Source organism: Copidosoma floridanum, unplaced genomic scaffold, assembly GCF_036245765.1.
Source record: "Copidosoma floridanum isolate Cflo_tuat_1 unplaced genomic scaffold, Cflo_Japanese_pri ptg000032l, whole genome shotgun sequence".
NCBI classification, from domain to species: domain Eukaryota; kingdom Metazoa; phylum Arthropoda; class Insecta; order Hymenoptera; family Encyrtidae; genus Copidosoma; species Copidosoma floridanum.
In genome coordinates, this window is record NW_028321909.1 from 5,360,490 (window position 1) to 5,373,516 (window position 13,027).

A 13,027-nucleotide genomic window follows, 5' to 3' on the forward strand; every position below is an offset into this window, starting at 1 on the left:
AATTACTTTTACGAAGGTAATCAGCAAATACAAAGTAAGTAATCAACATCTAACTGAATACGTTACAATGTATATTTATATAAATGGAACGAGAGTTATAAAATTTGGTAAGTTACCTCCACTCGTGATGGTACAGATGTGTCATCTACGACTACACACGCTAACCGGGTGTATGTTCCATTGTTCAAAAAAAAAGCCTTGAAATTTATATCTGCAGTACTTATCTAGCTGTAATATATACTTTATGATGAAAGCGAAGAATCGTATGGTGCTCCATAAATGTTTATATCCACTTTATACTTATTTGTATGAAGCTTGCTAATGCTAATAAAACAATCTCTGTAGGGCTGAATCTAAAGTTTTGAGTGTCTCTTTTATCCATTGCTTGGTTTGAATTTATTCAAACAACGTTATGTAATAAAATAATGGAGTGATGGAAGTATACTAAATAGACATAGGTAGAATTTCATATGATTTGTGATGCCATTTTGTCCATACAAGTTTTGTACGAACAATCCTTGTATAGTATTTCAAGAAGCGATTTCTAAAACTATGACTCACGTGTGAAGAATCTACGTTAGGACGATTACTAATTCATACTAATCTTTATATATAGTTGTATAATTGATCACAAGAATTATTTATGTATACGTTTGATGAAGATAATTCGAAACGATAATACGAAAATTTGATATACTATTATATGATTAAAAATAATGTTATATGGTTGCGAACTTTGAATCATCATCAGAATTTTTTGTCCACAGTTTCAAGAGTTTGAGAAGTTTTTATTGCTTAATTTTCACTTGAAATTTCTGAAGTGAGTTATATGTTTTTAAAAAAAAGCAAATTGTACTTAAATTGTACTTTTAATAGTCATTAAACTGTCTACTTTTAAGTCGTAGGGTGATCTGGGTGTGGCGTAATTCTCCATGCGAAAATAAGTTGTACTATCATTTTGCTATACAAACCGTGTTAAATTTCATGGAAAAAAAATTAGTTGAATCAGATTACTCTTGCAAATTTGCTGGACTTTAACATAAAATCCTCCATGAAAACGACAAGGGACGACTTATTCTCGGTAAACAGAATTATTGTAATGTAATAAGTATTACGATGCAATTCTTCATTTTATGTTCTTATACTTAAGATAAGTGTACTGAAAAGAATAGATTAATATTAATCTAATGGAATGAAAATTTTGAGTAATGTTGGATAAAATGATAAGATATGAATAAATGCAAAATATGAAAGTAAATTTATATCAAAAAATATTTAAAAAATTTTAACTAAAAAATGGCATACAATGTTTAACGCATGATACAGTAAAAACAGAAAGGTGTCTTTTCAAATAAAATTTTTAATTCCAAATTGAAAACAATCTAGAACTTTATAGTGAACGATTCGATAACTTGTATTTATAGCTCACTTAAGACCTAAGGTTTTAATTGGCTGCTCATGTTTAAAAATTTCACGATAATATTAGCAATGATACATGCTGCTAGTGGTGACATCAGTCGAAGAATCTCTCGTTACAGTGGATCTAGTTTATACAGTGCAGTAGATGGCCACCATATTTAAACCATTTCACTGTGTATATTCACTGTATACCTAAACGCAACTAATCAGGACTGCACTTCAACGTCCATTGCACTGTATCTAGATCCATTGATCCCCTGTTTACGATATTTATCGTGGCTCACGGTTTGAACAGGAAAAAGGTTTTATCATAGAAAACAATTTCTTAATTTATAGAATTTACATATTATATTTTGAAATACTAATCAGTTAATACTTAAATCTCTATTTTTTATATATTATACACAGTACTTCATGTATTAATTTACAAAATTTATAAAAATATAAATATCCTTTCTTTATGCATAATACTTAAAAAAAGTAGTGATCACTAACGTTTTCCTCAAAGTCATTCTTTGAACGCGTAATATTACACAAATCACTTTTAAATAAAAGAAAATCTTTTTTATTCAAACTAAATCTTAAATTCATCACAGTTTACTGAAATTGACAGATTTTTCTTTGTAACACTGTTCGGCTAGCTCGTATAACTGTTGGAACATAGCATCTCCAGCTTCCTTCAGAAGCGACGTGAATTGACCACTTTCTTTTTGCAGCAGTAAGTACGGATGATCGAATTCCTGTAAAAATTGGGCATATTTTGTACTTACATTCGACAATTAAAAGGTATAATATCAATTGTGTGCTTAAAACATCATTTACTCACAACTAATTGGCCTTTGTCCATTACTATGACCTTGTCACTGTCAATTATTGTATTTATTCTATGCGCTACCGTTAAAACAGTACACGAAGCAAATTTTGTCCTAATTGTACTTTGGATCAAAGCATCCGTCTGTGGATCAACGTTGGCAGTGGCTTCGTCCAACATCAGCACGCGATTATTCCTCAAAATGGCTCTTGCCAAGCAGACCAATTGACGCTGGCCAACGCTAAAGTTGCTGCCTCCTTCGAGTACTCGGCAGTTTAGGCCATTTCCAGATGCCGTTATTGCGTCCTTAAGTTCGACCTACAAAAACACAATGACAATTCCACGATTTATAAGTCAATGAACCCATTTATTTAACTATTTTACCTCGTCTAGAGCCTCCCATAGAGCCGTGTCAGGATACTCTTCGAAGGGATCCAAATTGCGACGCAATGTGCCGGAGAAAAGTACGGGGTCCTGAGGAATTATCGACACCCGGCTTCGCAAGTCCTCCAGCGATATAGTTCCCGTATCAACTCCGTCAATCTCTATTGTACCTTCTAATGGAGCTAGTCTGAACATTGCAGAGATCAACGATGATTTACCAGCTCCGGTCCTTCCCACGATTCCCACCTAACAACATAAAACCTGTGGATTACGTAACGTCTTCAAAAGCATATCGACTCCAATATACCTTTTCCGATGGGTTGATGTGGAAATTTAAGTCTTTGAGTACGGGTGGCTCATTGTCAGCGTATCTCATGAAGACATTCTTGAATTCGACGGCACCATCATGGGGCCAGTCTTTGGGTGGTACGAAAAATTGTACTGTCAAGGTTTTTTGGTTCTTTGTTTTTATTTTTTTTCCTTTGGTCGTATTGTCGGCATCCGGCAAATTCGTTTCCGGGGGTATCTGCGTGTACTCCAAGATTCTTTCGACAGACATCATTTGATTCGTTACCTCAGCACTTTGTCGCATTCCCCATTGTACTAGACCAGTTATCGACATCATTTGCGTAATAGCAAGTCCCACAGATCCACCATTAAATTCTGTAATAATGCGACTCAAAATTACCATGAGAGCGTGAACAATTGTTTTAATCATATTGATAGCTAGTATATGAGTCATTCTACGAAAACCGGTATATTTTAAGGGCTGGCATGGACAAACACTTAAAACGGGTTGTTAATAAAAAAATTTTCTTCCGTATTAACTGTGACCAAAGTAAGCAAAAATTTTTTGGTCCCTGCTGGATCTGGACGAGAAAAATTTTTACGATGACTTTCTTATTTTATTTTTAATAAATAGGAGCGTGGCAGGCTCCTATAAAATCTTATTATAATCGAGGTAACAGAGCTGTCAGTGATCATTTGCCTTTATTCTTACATTTATATCATGTACCAACTACTAACATTCGTATAAGTCACTACTTGAGTTCACAAACCAACAATAAATGAAGATGCAAAGCGTTACGGGCTCTTAAGAAAAACAGGAGCGTTATAGGCCTTATAAATTCGTTGAAAAATAATGTTTGAGTTGATAACTTTGTAATTCTATACCAAAAAAAAATTTTTAAATCCGTATTTTGATTAAAAGTATCATCAAAACTATAACTTTACGAGTGAGACATGAGCCCCTGACACTAATTCAGTCCTTTTTTACATCTTAAACTAAAGTAATGCTTTTTGTGATCTAAATTCTATTGTACCTTCAGCAATAAACATCCTTTACGTATTTAAAAGTTTTCAGATCAATATCTCCTTACACGACGTTGTAATCAAATGGGACATGGAGTATACCGTTTTTGGTAGAATGACCAGTATACATGTATGTAGTAAATATAATCTTACGATCTCGAAAAATTAAAAAAGTAAAGGTAATGAGAGTTATGAAGCTAAAGGTAAATAAATCCAAGGCAAAGGCATAGGCAAGACTGCACGCTGTGTAGATATACCACGTTGATGTGTGGACGTCTTGGAACTTGTCAAACTCTAATTTAAGAATATTCTGAGCTCCGTAAGCTCTAATTGTCGATATTCCATTTAAAGTAGCATTCAGATGAGTGAATACTGGCGATCGAGCTAAAACATAGTTTGTGTGAGTTTTCATGCTGTTTGTAATTTTACAGATTATAATACTTATACTAATCCTTACTCATGCCCTCGAGACGTTTGATATTTTTGCTAGTCTTGAGGTACACCTTTCTTATCCAGTAGCTCACGACTCCAATGAATACAGCAGGAACCAAAAATATTGGATTAACCAAACAGGTGAGCACCAGAGCACCACCCATCAATAATAAAACTTGACTAGAATCCAGCATAGCTTTAGGTAACAATTCATCCATTGCAGATGTATCCTTCGAAAATCGATTGAGAATTCGCCCACTTGGATTCGTATCAAAGAAACGCATACTTGATCGGATGATGGCTGCAAAAGCTGAGTTGTGCAAACGCTCGCTACTTCGAAGGCAGAGTTTGAAGTATAAAAACGAACGTGTCAAGCCAAATACGAAAATTGATACGACTATAAATGTATAGAGATAAATGTAGTACTCCACAGGGTAAAGCTCATCTTCGGTCATCTCGATAGTGGTATCGTTTTCTGCGTTACTACTGTCATTTTTTAATTTATTAAAGGCTCGCAACTCTTCTGCATTGACACTGAAATATACAACATAGGGTTGAGGTAAATCCCTTGTAGATATGTGATGCACATTAAATCTATTTACTTACATCGTAGGAACTGCTAAGTCGTTCAAACTGACAAAAAGCTGGGTCAGAAGAAACAGTATAATCATAACAAACATCATGCATATATTGGAACCTGATTGAAAATACTGTAAAAAAACGTTTCCTTTCACAGCACCTTTTGATGTAGCTTCCATTACATCCTCTAAATTTCTCAAGTCGTCATTCTCGTCAGCAATGTCAACATCTCCACTCTCTGATACTCGTGACTAAATTAAATAATCGATTACATTTCAATTCTAATGATTAAAATTTAAAAAAATGAAATATTAAGGTATTAAATATAGCAGAAGTTTTTTCTTCGTGAAGTTTTGTGACTTCGTAAGTCAGAAAATGTAGATTAAATCAAATGCATATTCGTATTTACTTTACTGCCCGTTGACGAAAATCGTCTTCTCAGCTCAGTCTTTGCAATAGAATCATCTTCGACTGAGTTATCTTCCTTATCAGTAGCAATCAAACTACGATATTCAGGATACGCCTCTAGTAGTTTGTGGTAATCGTTGTAATACTTAATTTTGCCTTGCTCCACTAGAATAATACCATCCACGTCTTTTACGAATTGAAGCTGATGCGTTGCTAAAATTCGAGTTTTACCTCGCAGATATCGTCTTATACACTCTTCGAACAAGTGTTTTCCCACGTGGGCGTCGACCTAAAAAACATTCAATATTTTTTGAAAAGTTTAGATCATTAAACGCATCTATTGCTTAACAGTCTCATCATACCGCACTTAGGGGGTCATCCAGCAAGTAAATATCGGCTTGTCTATAGATGGCTCTAGCTAAGTTCACTCTGGCTTTCTGTCCCCCAGACAACGAACTCCCCCTCTCGCCTACAATTGTATGATCACCTTCCGGAAACTGTGCAAAATCTTTGTACAGTGAGCAGGCCTTCACTACCCGTTGATACCTTTGTCTATCGAATTCTTGGCCAAAGAGGATGTTTTGACGCACACTCGAGCCAAAGACCCAAGCATCCTGACTGACGTAGCTCACGCTACCTTGGATCTTGATGTCTCCCTTGATAATATTGAGTTCGCCCAGAACAGAAGAAAGTAACGAACTCTTTCCCGAACCTACGACACCAATTACTGCGTACAGTTTACCCTCGTTCAGATGGAGATTTATGTTTTCCAAAGTATTGTCCGACGATTCAGGGTTCCACTTTGCTGTTACGTTTTCCATTGACACAGACCAGGTTTGTCGATTGTTTCCGATCGTGTTACTGTACTCATAAATATATGATTATACTTATCTGTTCACAACTCATCTCCTTTTAAACAGTCATACAGATAGCATTTCCAGAATACTTACTCAATCTCTGGTACACTTCCGTACTTTCCATTGGCAGCGTTTTCCAGTACCACTTTGTTCTCCATGTCTTTGATAACCAGATTATGACTATTTTCTTTATCAGTTGTGTCGTTAATTTTCGTTACGTTTCCTGTTTTAAACTCTTCTAGAAGCATAAAAGACTGTATCCGGTTAACAGACACCCTGCACTCAGCTATTTCGGCAAAACCTCTGGCGAACAAGGCCGTCATGGAATTAGCCAGTACATTATAGAACGAAGCGAACACGAAAATTTTGTCAGCAGTCAGAGGCTCGCCGAAGTGTAACATTGAAACGAGGGTACAGTACAATGCTGCTCGCGTAGTGAACAAAAAAAATGTCATAAAAATCCCCCGGAGAAACGATGTTTTGCGCACAATCCTTAGCTCGAGTCTGCGAGCCAGTTCCACTAGGGTACAGAACGGCTTCTCCCAGGCGTACATTTTTATCACCTGCACGCCTGATATTATTTCGTCCATCAAACGGACGCGCTCATCTGTTTTAATGGCTGTTTGTAGGCGAAATTTGGAAGTCAGTTTACCAAAGTATACTGTTCGAGAAGGAATTTTTTCACATGTAATAGATTACACAATTGATTTTTAGATTACAGTAGTATTGCGTATCACGTGATATTAAATGTGTAATTACCTTGGATGGGAATTATAGTCATCAGTACTGAGATACCAATTAAGGCGGCAACGTGTGCTTCTCTATATAATATGTAGGCTACAATGAGGGTTGTCAATGGCCCAGTCCACATGTGGTGTAGAAAAATCATGACCAAATCGAATCGGTTCACGTCATTGGCCACAAGATTGACGATTTTTCCAGGTGCCGTTTCACCTAGCGCAGTTTTGCTTAATCGTAACGCCTGATTAACAATAAGATTGTTTTTATTATTATTCTTGTTATGAATATTGTTGTAATGTTATTTATACTATCTTCATAATTTGATTTATTAATAGAATACTTAATACTTATACACTTTGCATGTAACGGTTTGCTTTGTATAGTTTTTTTTTTTTTTTCGTTGTTCAAGACACTATTTCTATTCTATAAAAATTTGTCATGAAGCTATACTTCTCTAAAACAAAGTTTTTATTCGCATAATAGTTTTTGATACTAAAAATTTCATCTTGGGACATTTTTTCTGTAAATTACTATTGTTTGCTAATGTGTGTACAATTAATTTTCATAATTTTGGCTAAGAACAGAAATAAATAGTCATAAAAACAACATTCACACCTACTTTTCGATAGACCAACGAGCACACTGATACACGAACTCTACCGCCAAGATAATAGGCCTGAAAAAGCAGATGGTTTGACGACATTATCGATAGGAGATTGTTGACTGACATAGCGCCAGCGTAAAGAAAAGCTTGCTCGTAAGTTGTTGTCGTTTCAATCTTGAAATACTGAAGTACCAATCCCAGCAGTAATGGCGATGCTAATCTGCAATCAATTTTAAATTACATGACATTAAATTTATTGTTTTGACGTATATTGTAACTACAATTGGATGGTTCTATTTATTCAGGCATTTTAATGTCTATAAGCAAAAAGTCATATGTTTTATGGTATGCAATTAATTATTTTTATTGATAATACCATTAACATTCAAGTATTAAATTTCAGATGGATTCCTGTTGAATCAGAAATCCACTCACCTAGTATCTGAAGCAATAATGACTTAGCGGCACCACAGGAAACCTTATATTGTCTACATCTAAATTTTAGCCGATTTATTTTGATTATTAAAGTTTTCTTTTTATTTCTGTCATCGAGAAACAGTGTTCACCTTAAACGTAGTTGAAAATTTTGAACAACAATCCATAAGCTTTATAAAAACATGCGGACTTGAAAATTTATCACGCAGGTAATCACACTTAACAACACTTTATTCTCATCAAACATTGTTGCAATCAAGTCAATTATTTTTTCCAGATAAAAGCCAAGAACGGCAAGTGGAATTCTCAATGAAACGTACTGCCAGTAAAAAAAAAAAAAATGCTTATGATTGATATAAATTTACACATTTGTGAAATATTTTTAGAGGTAAATGTGTTAAAGGATTTAAAACAGTACAGAATCATGTTTTTTCTGAAACAAGTACGTTGAAACTTTTGTTAATTCAAACAAGTTAGTATCGTTTTGCAACCAAATCAAAAAAGATTTTACGCGTATATTAGATATTACAAATAAAGTATGTTACCTATAAAAATTTTAAATTCTGAAATATTTTACTTGCAGTAATATACTAAGACATTTATAAAAAAAGGTAAGTGTACATTTATTAAGTTTACCTGAATATAAACTCGATAATAATATGGAGGACTCCCATGCACAAAATTTCCATGCGAAATGTAAGAAACATTGTTTTCAACAAATTGGGCTTCCTCTTTAATTTTTCCGCATTTTTTAGTTGGGCGTTCCATTGTCTGCAAACACACCAAGTTTATGTTATTTATTTGAAGAAAAATGTATAGATTAAATTTATTTAACCAAAAAAAAGAGACTCTTACTTTTCTAATCGATCACCCAACAGGGTCGATCTGTCTTTTTTTAACGGGTCATACAAGTCATCGATTGCTAAGATTTTAGTGTAGCCTTTTTTAAATGTACCAACTGTCCACCTATAAAGTTACAGTTAAATTAATTTCTTGATAGTTATTTAAAATTTTTGATAAAATTTACGAGTTTAATCATAGAAGTTAAAAAATAAACTTTAAAATAACTAAATCAACCATATAAGATCCAACGATTACATTGAATTGCATATTTTAAAATCTCACATTAATTAATATGTCGGTGAAAGTTATTTTAAAAAACACGTCAAAAAATCAATGTTTGTAAAAAAAAAAGAAAGAAAGAAAAAATACTTGAAATTGTTGAAACAAAAAACATTCTTGTGTCCCTAACATCTTAGTGATATCGTCGTAAAAAAAAAAGATTTTGAAATAAGTGGGATTTCGATGACGTTATCAAAGACCACAGTATATCTGGAATACCAAAGTCTCGAATTATGAAAAACACAAAGGTCATCTAACCCGGTGGAGTATAACAGATTAAAAAAAAAAATTCAGATATTGCGGTTCCGTGGAAAAACAAATAAGTGTTATCTTTAAAAGGTGATCGATTTATTATTAATTGTGTTCAGTGAAAGTGTTATGTAAAATAATCATAAAATCCAAATCTACTTAAATAATACACTTGACGTGTATCGTTGAAATTTCTATTAAATAAAAAAACATTGACCTATGGTGGCAAATTTTTTTTTTAATCTATGACAGAATGTTGTACATTCAGATTTCTTGAATTGATTTATTTTATTTTTTAATGAGACGACTATTTAAACAGATAAACTACCCAATAATACCACAAACTTTTTGTATGCATGATAAAAATAAAACTGCCGGTGAAATAATTACTGTAAGGAAAAAAGAAATTTAAGCTACGAGTCTCATTCCAAAACTTTTAAATCTTGTAATTAGCTGAAAATAATATTTGTGAAAACTTTTAAGTTTTGCTGTAACAACAATAAAGTATCAATTTTCCATCAGATATTGAATATTGCTTATCTATACGTCTTTTAATACGCTATTGTCATTATTGCATCACTTTATCAAACATATCCTAACAGTACACAAAGTTTTAAAAACGTTGTTTTCACAACTTTTCAAAGTAGTGAAATCAATTTTTAAGAACATTCTTCAAAAACGTTCAAAATGTCCGTAGATGTTTTTGAACAAAAAAAGTCCTCTTGCATTATTATTCCGTTAATTTGAATGTTATTTGTGACCAAGATAGGTGTTACCATCAAGTGTGGGGTTGAGCTGATTGATAATTTTTAGCAATAACTAAATATTATTTTAACTATTTGAGTAATATTAAGACTACAATAAACTAATTAATTCCCTTACTTTATGGGTGCTGTCAACTGAATGACGTTTTCAACGTGATTACAACCTTATTCAAAAATAATTCACATTTGCATTAATAATGTTTTTTCAATTGCCACAAGGGTAAAGTGGTGTAAAAAAATTGCTTATGTTTCCCATCAATATACTTACCACCAAAGCAGAACTGAAATGGCACTCGCTTTTTCTCGCGGATTCGGTCGACTGTTTGCTCTGCTGGAATCCATGACTTGATGTTTTTCTCCTTGTCCGCATCAAACGCGACAATATTTTTCTCTCTCTCTCTCTCTCTCTGTCTCTTTAATCACACGTTATACTATATATTTATTAGCGAGCGTCTGTACATGTTCTTGAAGCAAACTTATGATACGTTGCACAGTTTTTTTTCAGGAAACAAGGACACATAGTTTTTTTTTCTCTACATGAAACCGCACTCGTCAATTATCTCCGCGTACGGATGAAGATAATACTTGAACAAAAAAGTCTCGAGCTTAAAACTTACTTTAAATAGGTAACGAGCTCCCGTAAAGGCGCCCGATGCGTCACAATTATTATTAATAACAACGAAAAGTAAATTTGCATTAATCCGTGCCTTATCTCGAAGAGACATGTGACACCTGTTCAGTGTGTACCGATCGAGTAGCCTCAATGAATTTTGCCAGCATGACTTTATGAGAAAAAAGTCTTTGATCTTTATCTATTATAGGTACATGTACTTTTACTTCTCCGTGGAAAAAGGAAGAATAAAAAATTGTCTCTTATCGTTGCGCATTGTGAAAGGTTATTTGCATTTGCTACTCAATCGCTCGTAAATACACTATCTGTTTTCCGACAATAAAGCTTTGGTGTTGCAGTGTAAATTTAAAGTGGATTTGAATGTCACGATTGCCGCGCTCGAGGTGAACCAAATTTTCATTGTTTTTCATTCACTGTATAATATTTTCACCACGTAATAAAGAAAATTAAAAAAATTTTTTTTTTTTTTTGATAAAAATCAATATTTTACAAAAGGGAGGCAATTATTATTTTAAACTTTAAGTCACGCACCTGTACTCGACGTATATGTTATTGTATAAATTCGCGATGCCATCTCCTCTTGTCTGTTTGTACAGCTGTGCCCATAGCCATGAATGATACCGATACGGGTACCATCGTGTCACGTGGAGAAAGTTATATGTTTAAAAAACATGACCATCGACGGTTCGCGCTAAAGAATCAATAGGCGCGAGCTTTTTCATTGTGCTACTGCCGCTTTATTGTGAAAAAATTCGCGTCAGGCGTCACAAGACCGGGAAACGATCGGCACCTATATATACACGTTATATTCTTTTTTTAGATCGTACATGAAAGCTATTGTTGGTGCATACCTATTTGTTTATATGTATACATATATGAAGGTGGTTATCTTTTACCACCTGGCAGCTACGGCTGGCTTGCGTGCGATGTCGAAAACTTATTATTAGGCCAATCAGCCGTTACATATAGTTAATTGTATATTATTTTTGTTTAGTTAAAATCATAGTTTTATTGTAGATTGATGCAGTCATCGTTACAACAACAATATTTAATACAACACTGTAATCGGACGATGAACAAATTTCTATTATCTTTCGCGTTCGCGGACGAATTAACCTTAATCAATCTTAACTCTTTCGCAGGAAATGCGCTTGAATCAGAGTTATAAAAACAAATGAATACTTTCCACTGCGTGTTTTCCAAGGGATCTTAAAACCGCTGATTGAAATTTTTTTTTTTTCTTTTTTTTTTCCAAACCAAAATATCCGATTGATCGGTAAAACCACAACTTCACTGCACCAATCTCTTATCACGTGCAAAAGTAACGCGCAATTATATACGAAAAATCAACCGAAAAATACTCACATTTTCTTTCCGTTTGCGCAAGAGTATATGTATATATAATTAAACAAAAATATGTATACCTACATTAGTAAGTAATATTATACAGTTATACGTGCTCTGTCGGTTAACGAGTCGCATCGCAAAGAGGCACGCGATAAACTGGCCTTAAACGTTTAAAGTCACCCGAGTAGCTCCTCCTTCTACATACATATACGTAAATGAATCGGTAGTGTGAATATCGTAGTAGTGACTTTGTTTTTTATTATTGTATCAAAGAGTATTGTATAATGGTAATGCGTCAGTGTTTGTATCTGAAATGCCCTTACGTAACAATGAAAATGTGTTGAAGGATGAAAACCAAGCGACCAGACTTCCTCTGCCATTAGGAGAGTACTTAGCGCATGAACAGTGTGCGTTTTTTTTGCTTCGGTGCTAGAGTTGGAAAAAACAAAGATAAGGTCGTGCGCGATTGGTTTTTCTCGATTACGGAAAAATGTATATTTTCTTGTTTGTATTATTGTATACTAAAATGGATTAGAAAAATATAAGATTAGAGACAATTTGTACAAAAGTATGTAGACTTTATTTTATGCGGACTTGATCACATAAATGAACCTTGAAAATACTTCTAATTATAAATAATCAGTGGCGTAAGCTTAATTATGATAGGAAGGATATATCAAAAGTAATATTAATGCACTGTCATTGTTTACACTGAAATAAAACATATATACTTATGCTCTTACTATGATTCAATCAAGTCTAAGCGACGTTTTTTCATTTACAAAATAAAAAAATGTTTTAATATACAGTGAAACGAAAAGATTTCGAAGAATTAGATTTCGGATTTGTCTTTTGGTTCTTGAGCTTCATTTATTCGTAAAAAAAAACTTTGTTACCCCGAAATATATGTGAGTAAATATATCGTCTCACAAA

At 33.7% G+C, this 13,027-nt stretch overlaps 1 protein-coding gene across 1 annotated transcript; it reads right to left on the bottom strand.

The window, feature by feature from the left end:
- Positions 1 to 1,793: 1,793 nt before the first annotated feature.
- Positions 1,794 to 12,230, bottom strand: LOC106639375 (putative multidrug resistance-associated protein lethal(2)03659). The gene is made up of 17 exons (XM_089597317.1): positions 11,599 to 12,230; positions 10,385 to 10,700; positions 8,837 to 8,947; positions 8,618 to 8,752; positions 7,562 to 7,766; positions 6,961 to 7,183; positions 6,295 to 6,862; positions 5,707 to 6,205; positions 5,346 to 5,633; positions 4,964 to 5,187; positions 4,784 to 4,891; positions 4,383 to 4,690; positions 4,079 to 4,309; positions 2,922 to 3,277; positions 2,615 to 2,860; positions 2,246 to 2,548; positions 1,794 to 2,159 (listed from the first exon to the last, which is right to left on the bottom strand). Exons 2-17 carry the CDS (start codon positions 10,456 to 10,458, stop codon positions 2,010 to 2,012), a joined length of 4,029 nt encoding a protein of 1,342 aa, XP_089453443.1. The 5' UTR covers positions 10,459 to 10,700; positions 11,599 to 12,230; the 3' UTR covers positions 1,794 to 2,009.
- Positions 12,231 to 13,027: the final 797 nt, after the last annotated feature.

Excerpts from the sequence above, each read along its gene's own strand:
- LOC106639375 (XM_089597317.1), bottom strand. The coding sequence starts at position 10,458 with ATGGATTCCAGCAGAGCAAACAGTCGACCGAATCCGCGAGAAAAAGCG. Across the intron at positions 4,310-4,382 it reads CAAACGTCTCGAGGGCATGA|CTCGATCGCCAGTATTCACT; the intron begins GTAAGGATTAGT and ends ACTATGTTTTAG. Across the intron at positions 2,160-2,245 it reads TGGACAAAGGCCAATTAGTT|GAATTCGATCATCCGTACTT; the intron begins GTGAGTAAATGA and ends CAATTTTTACAG.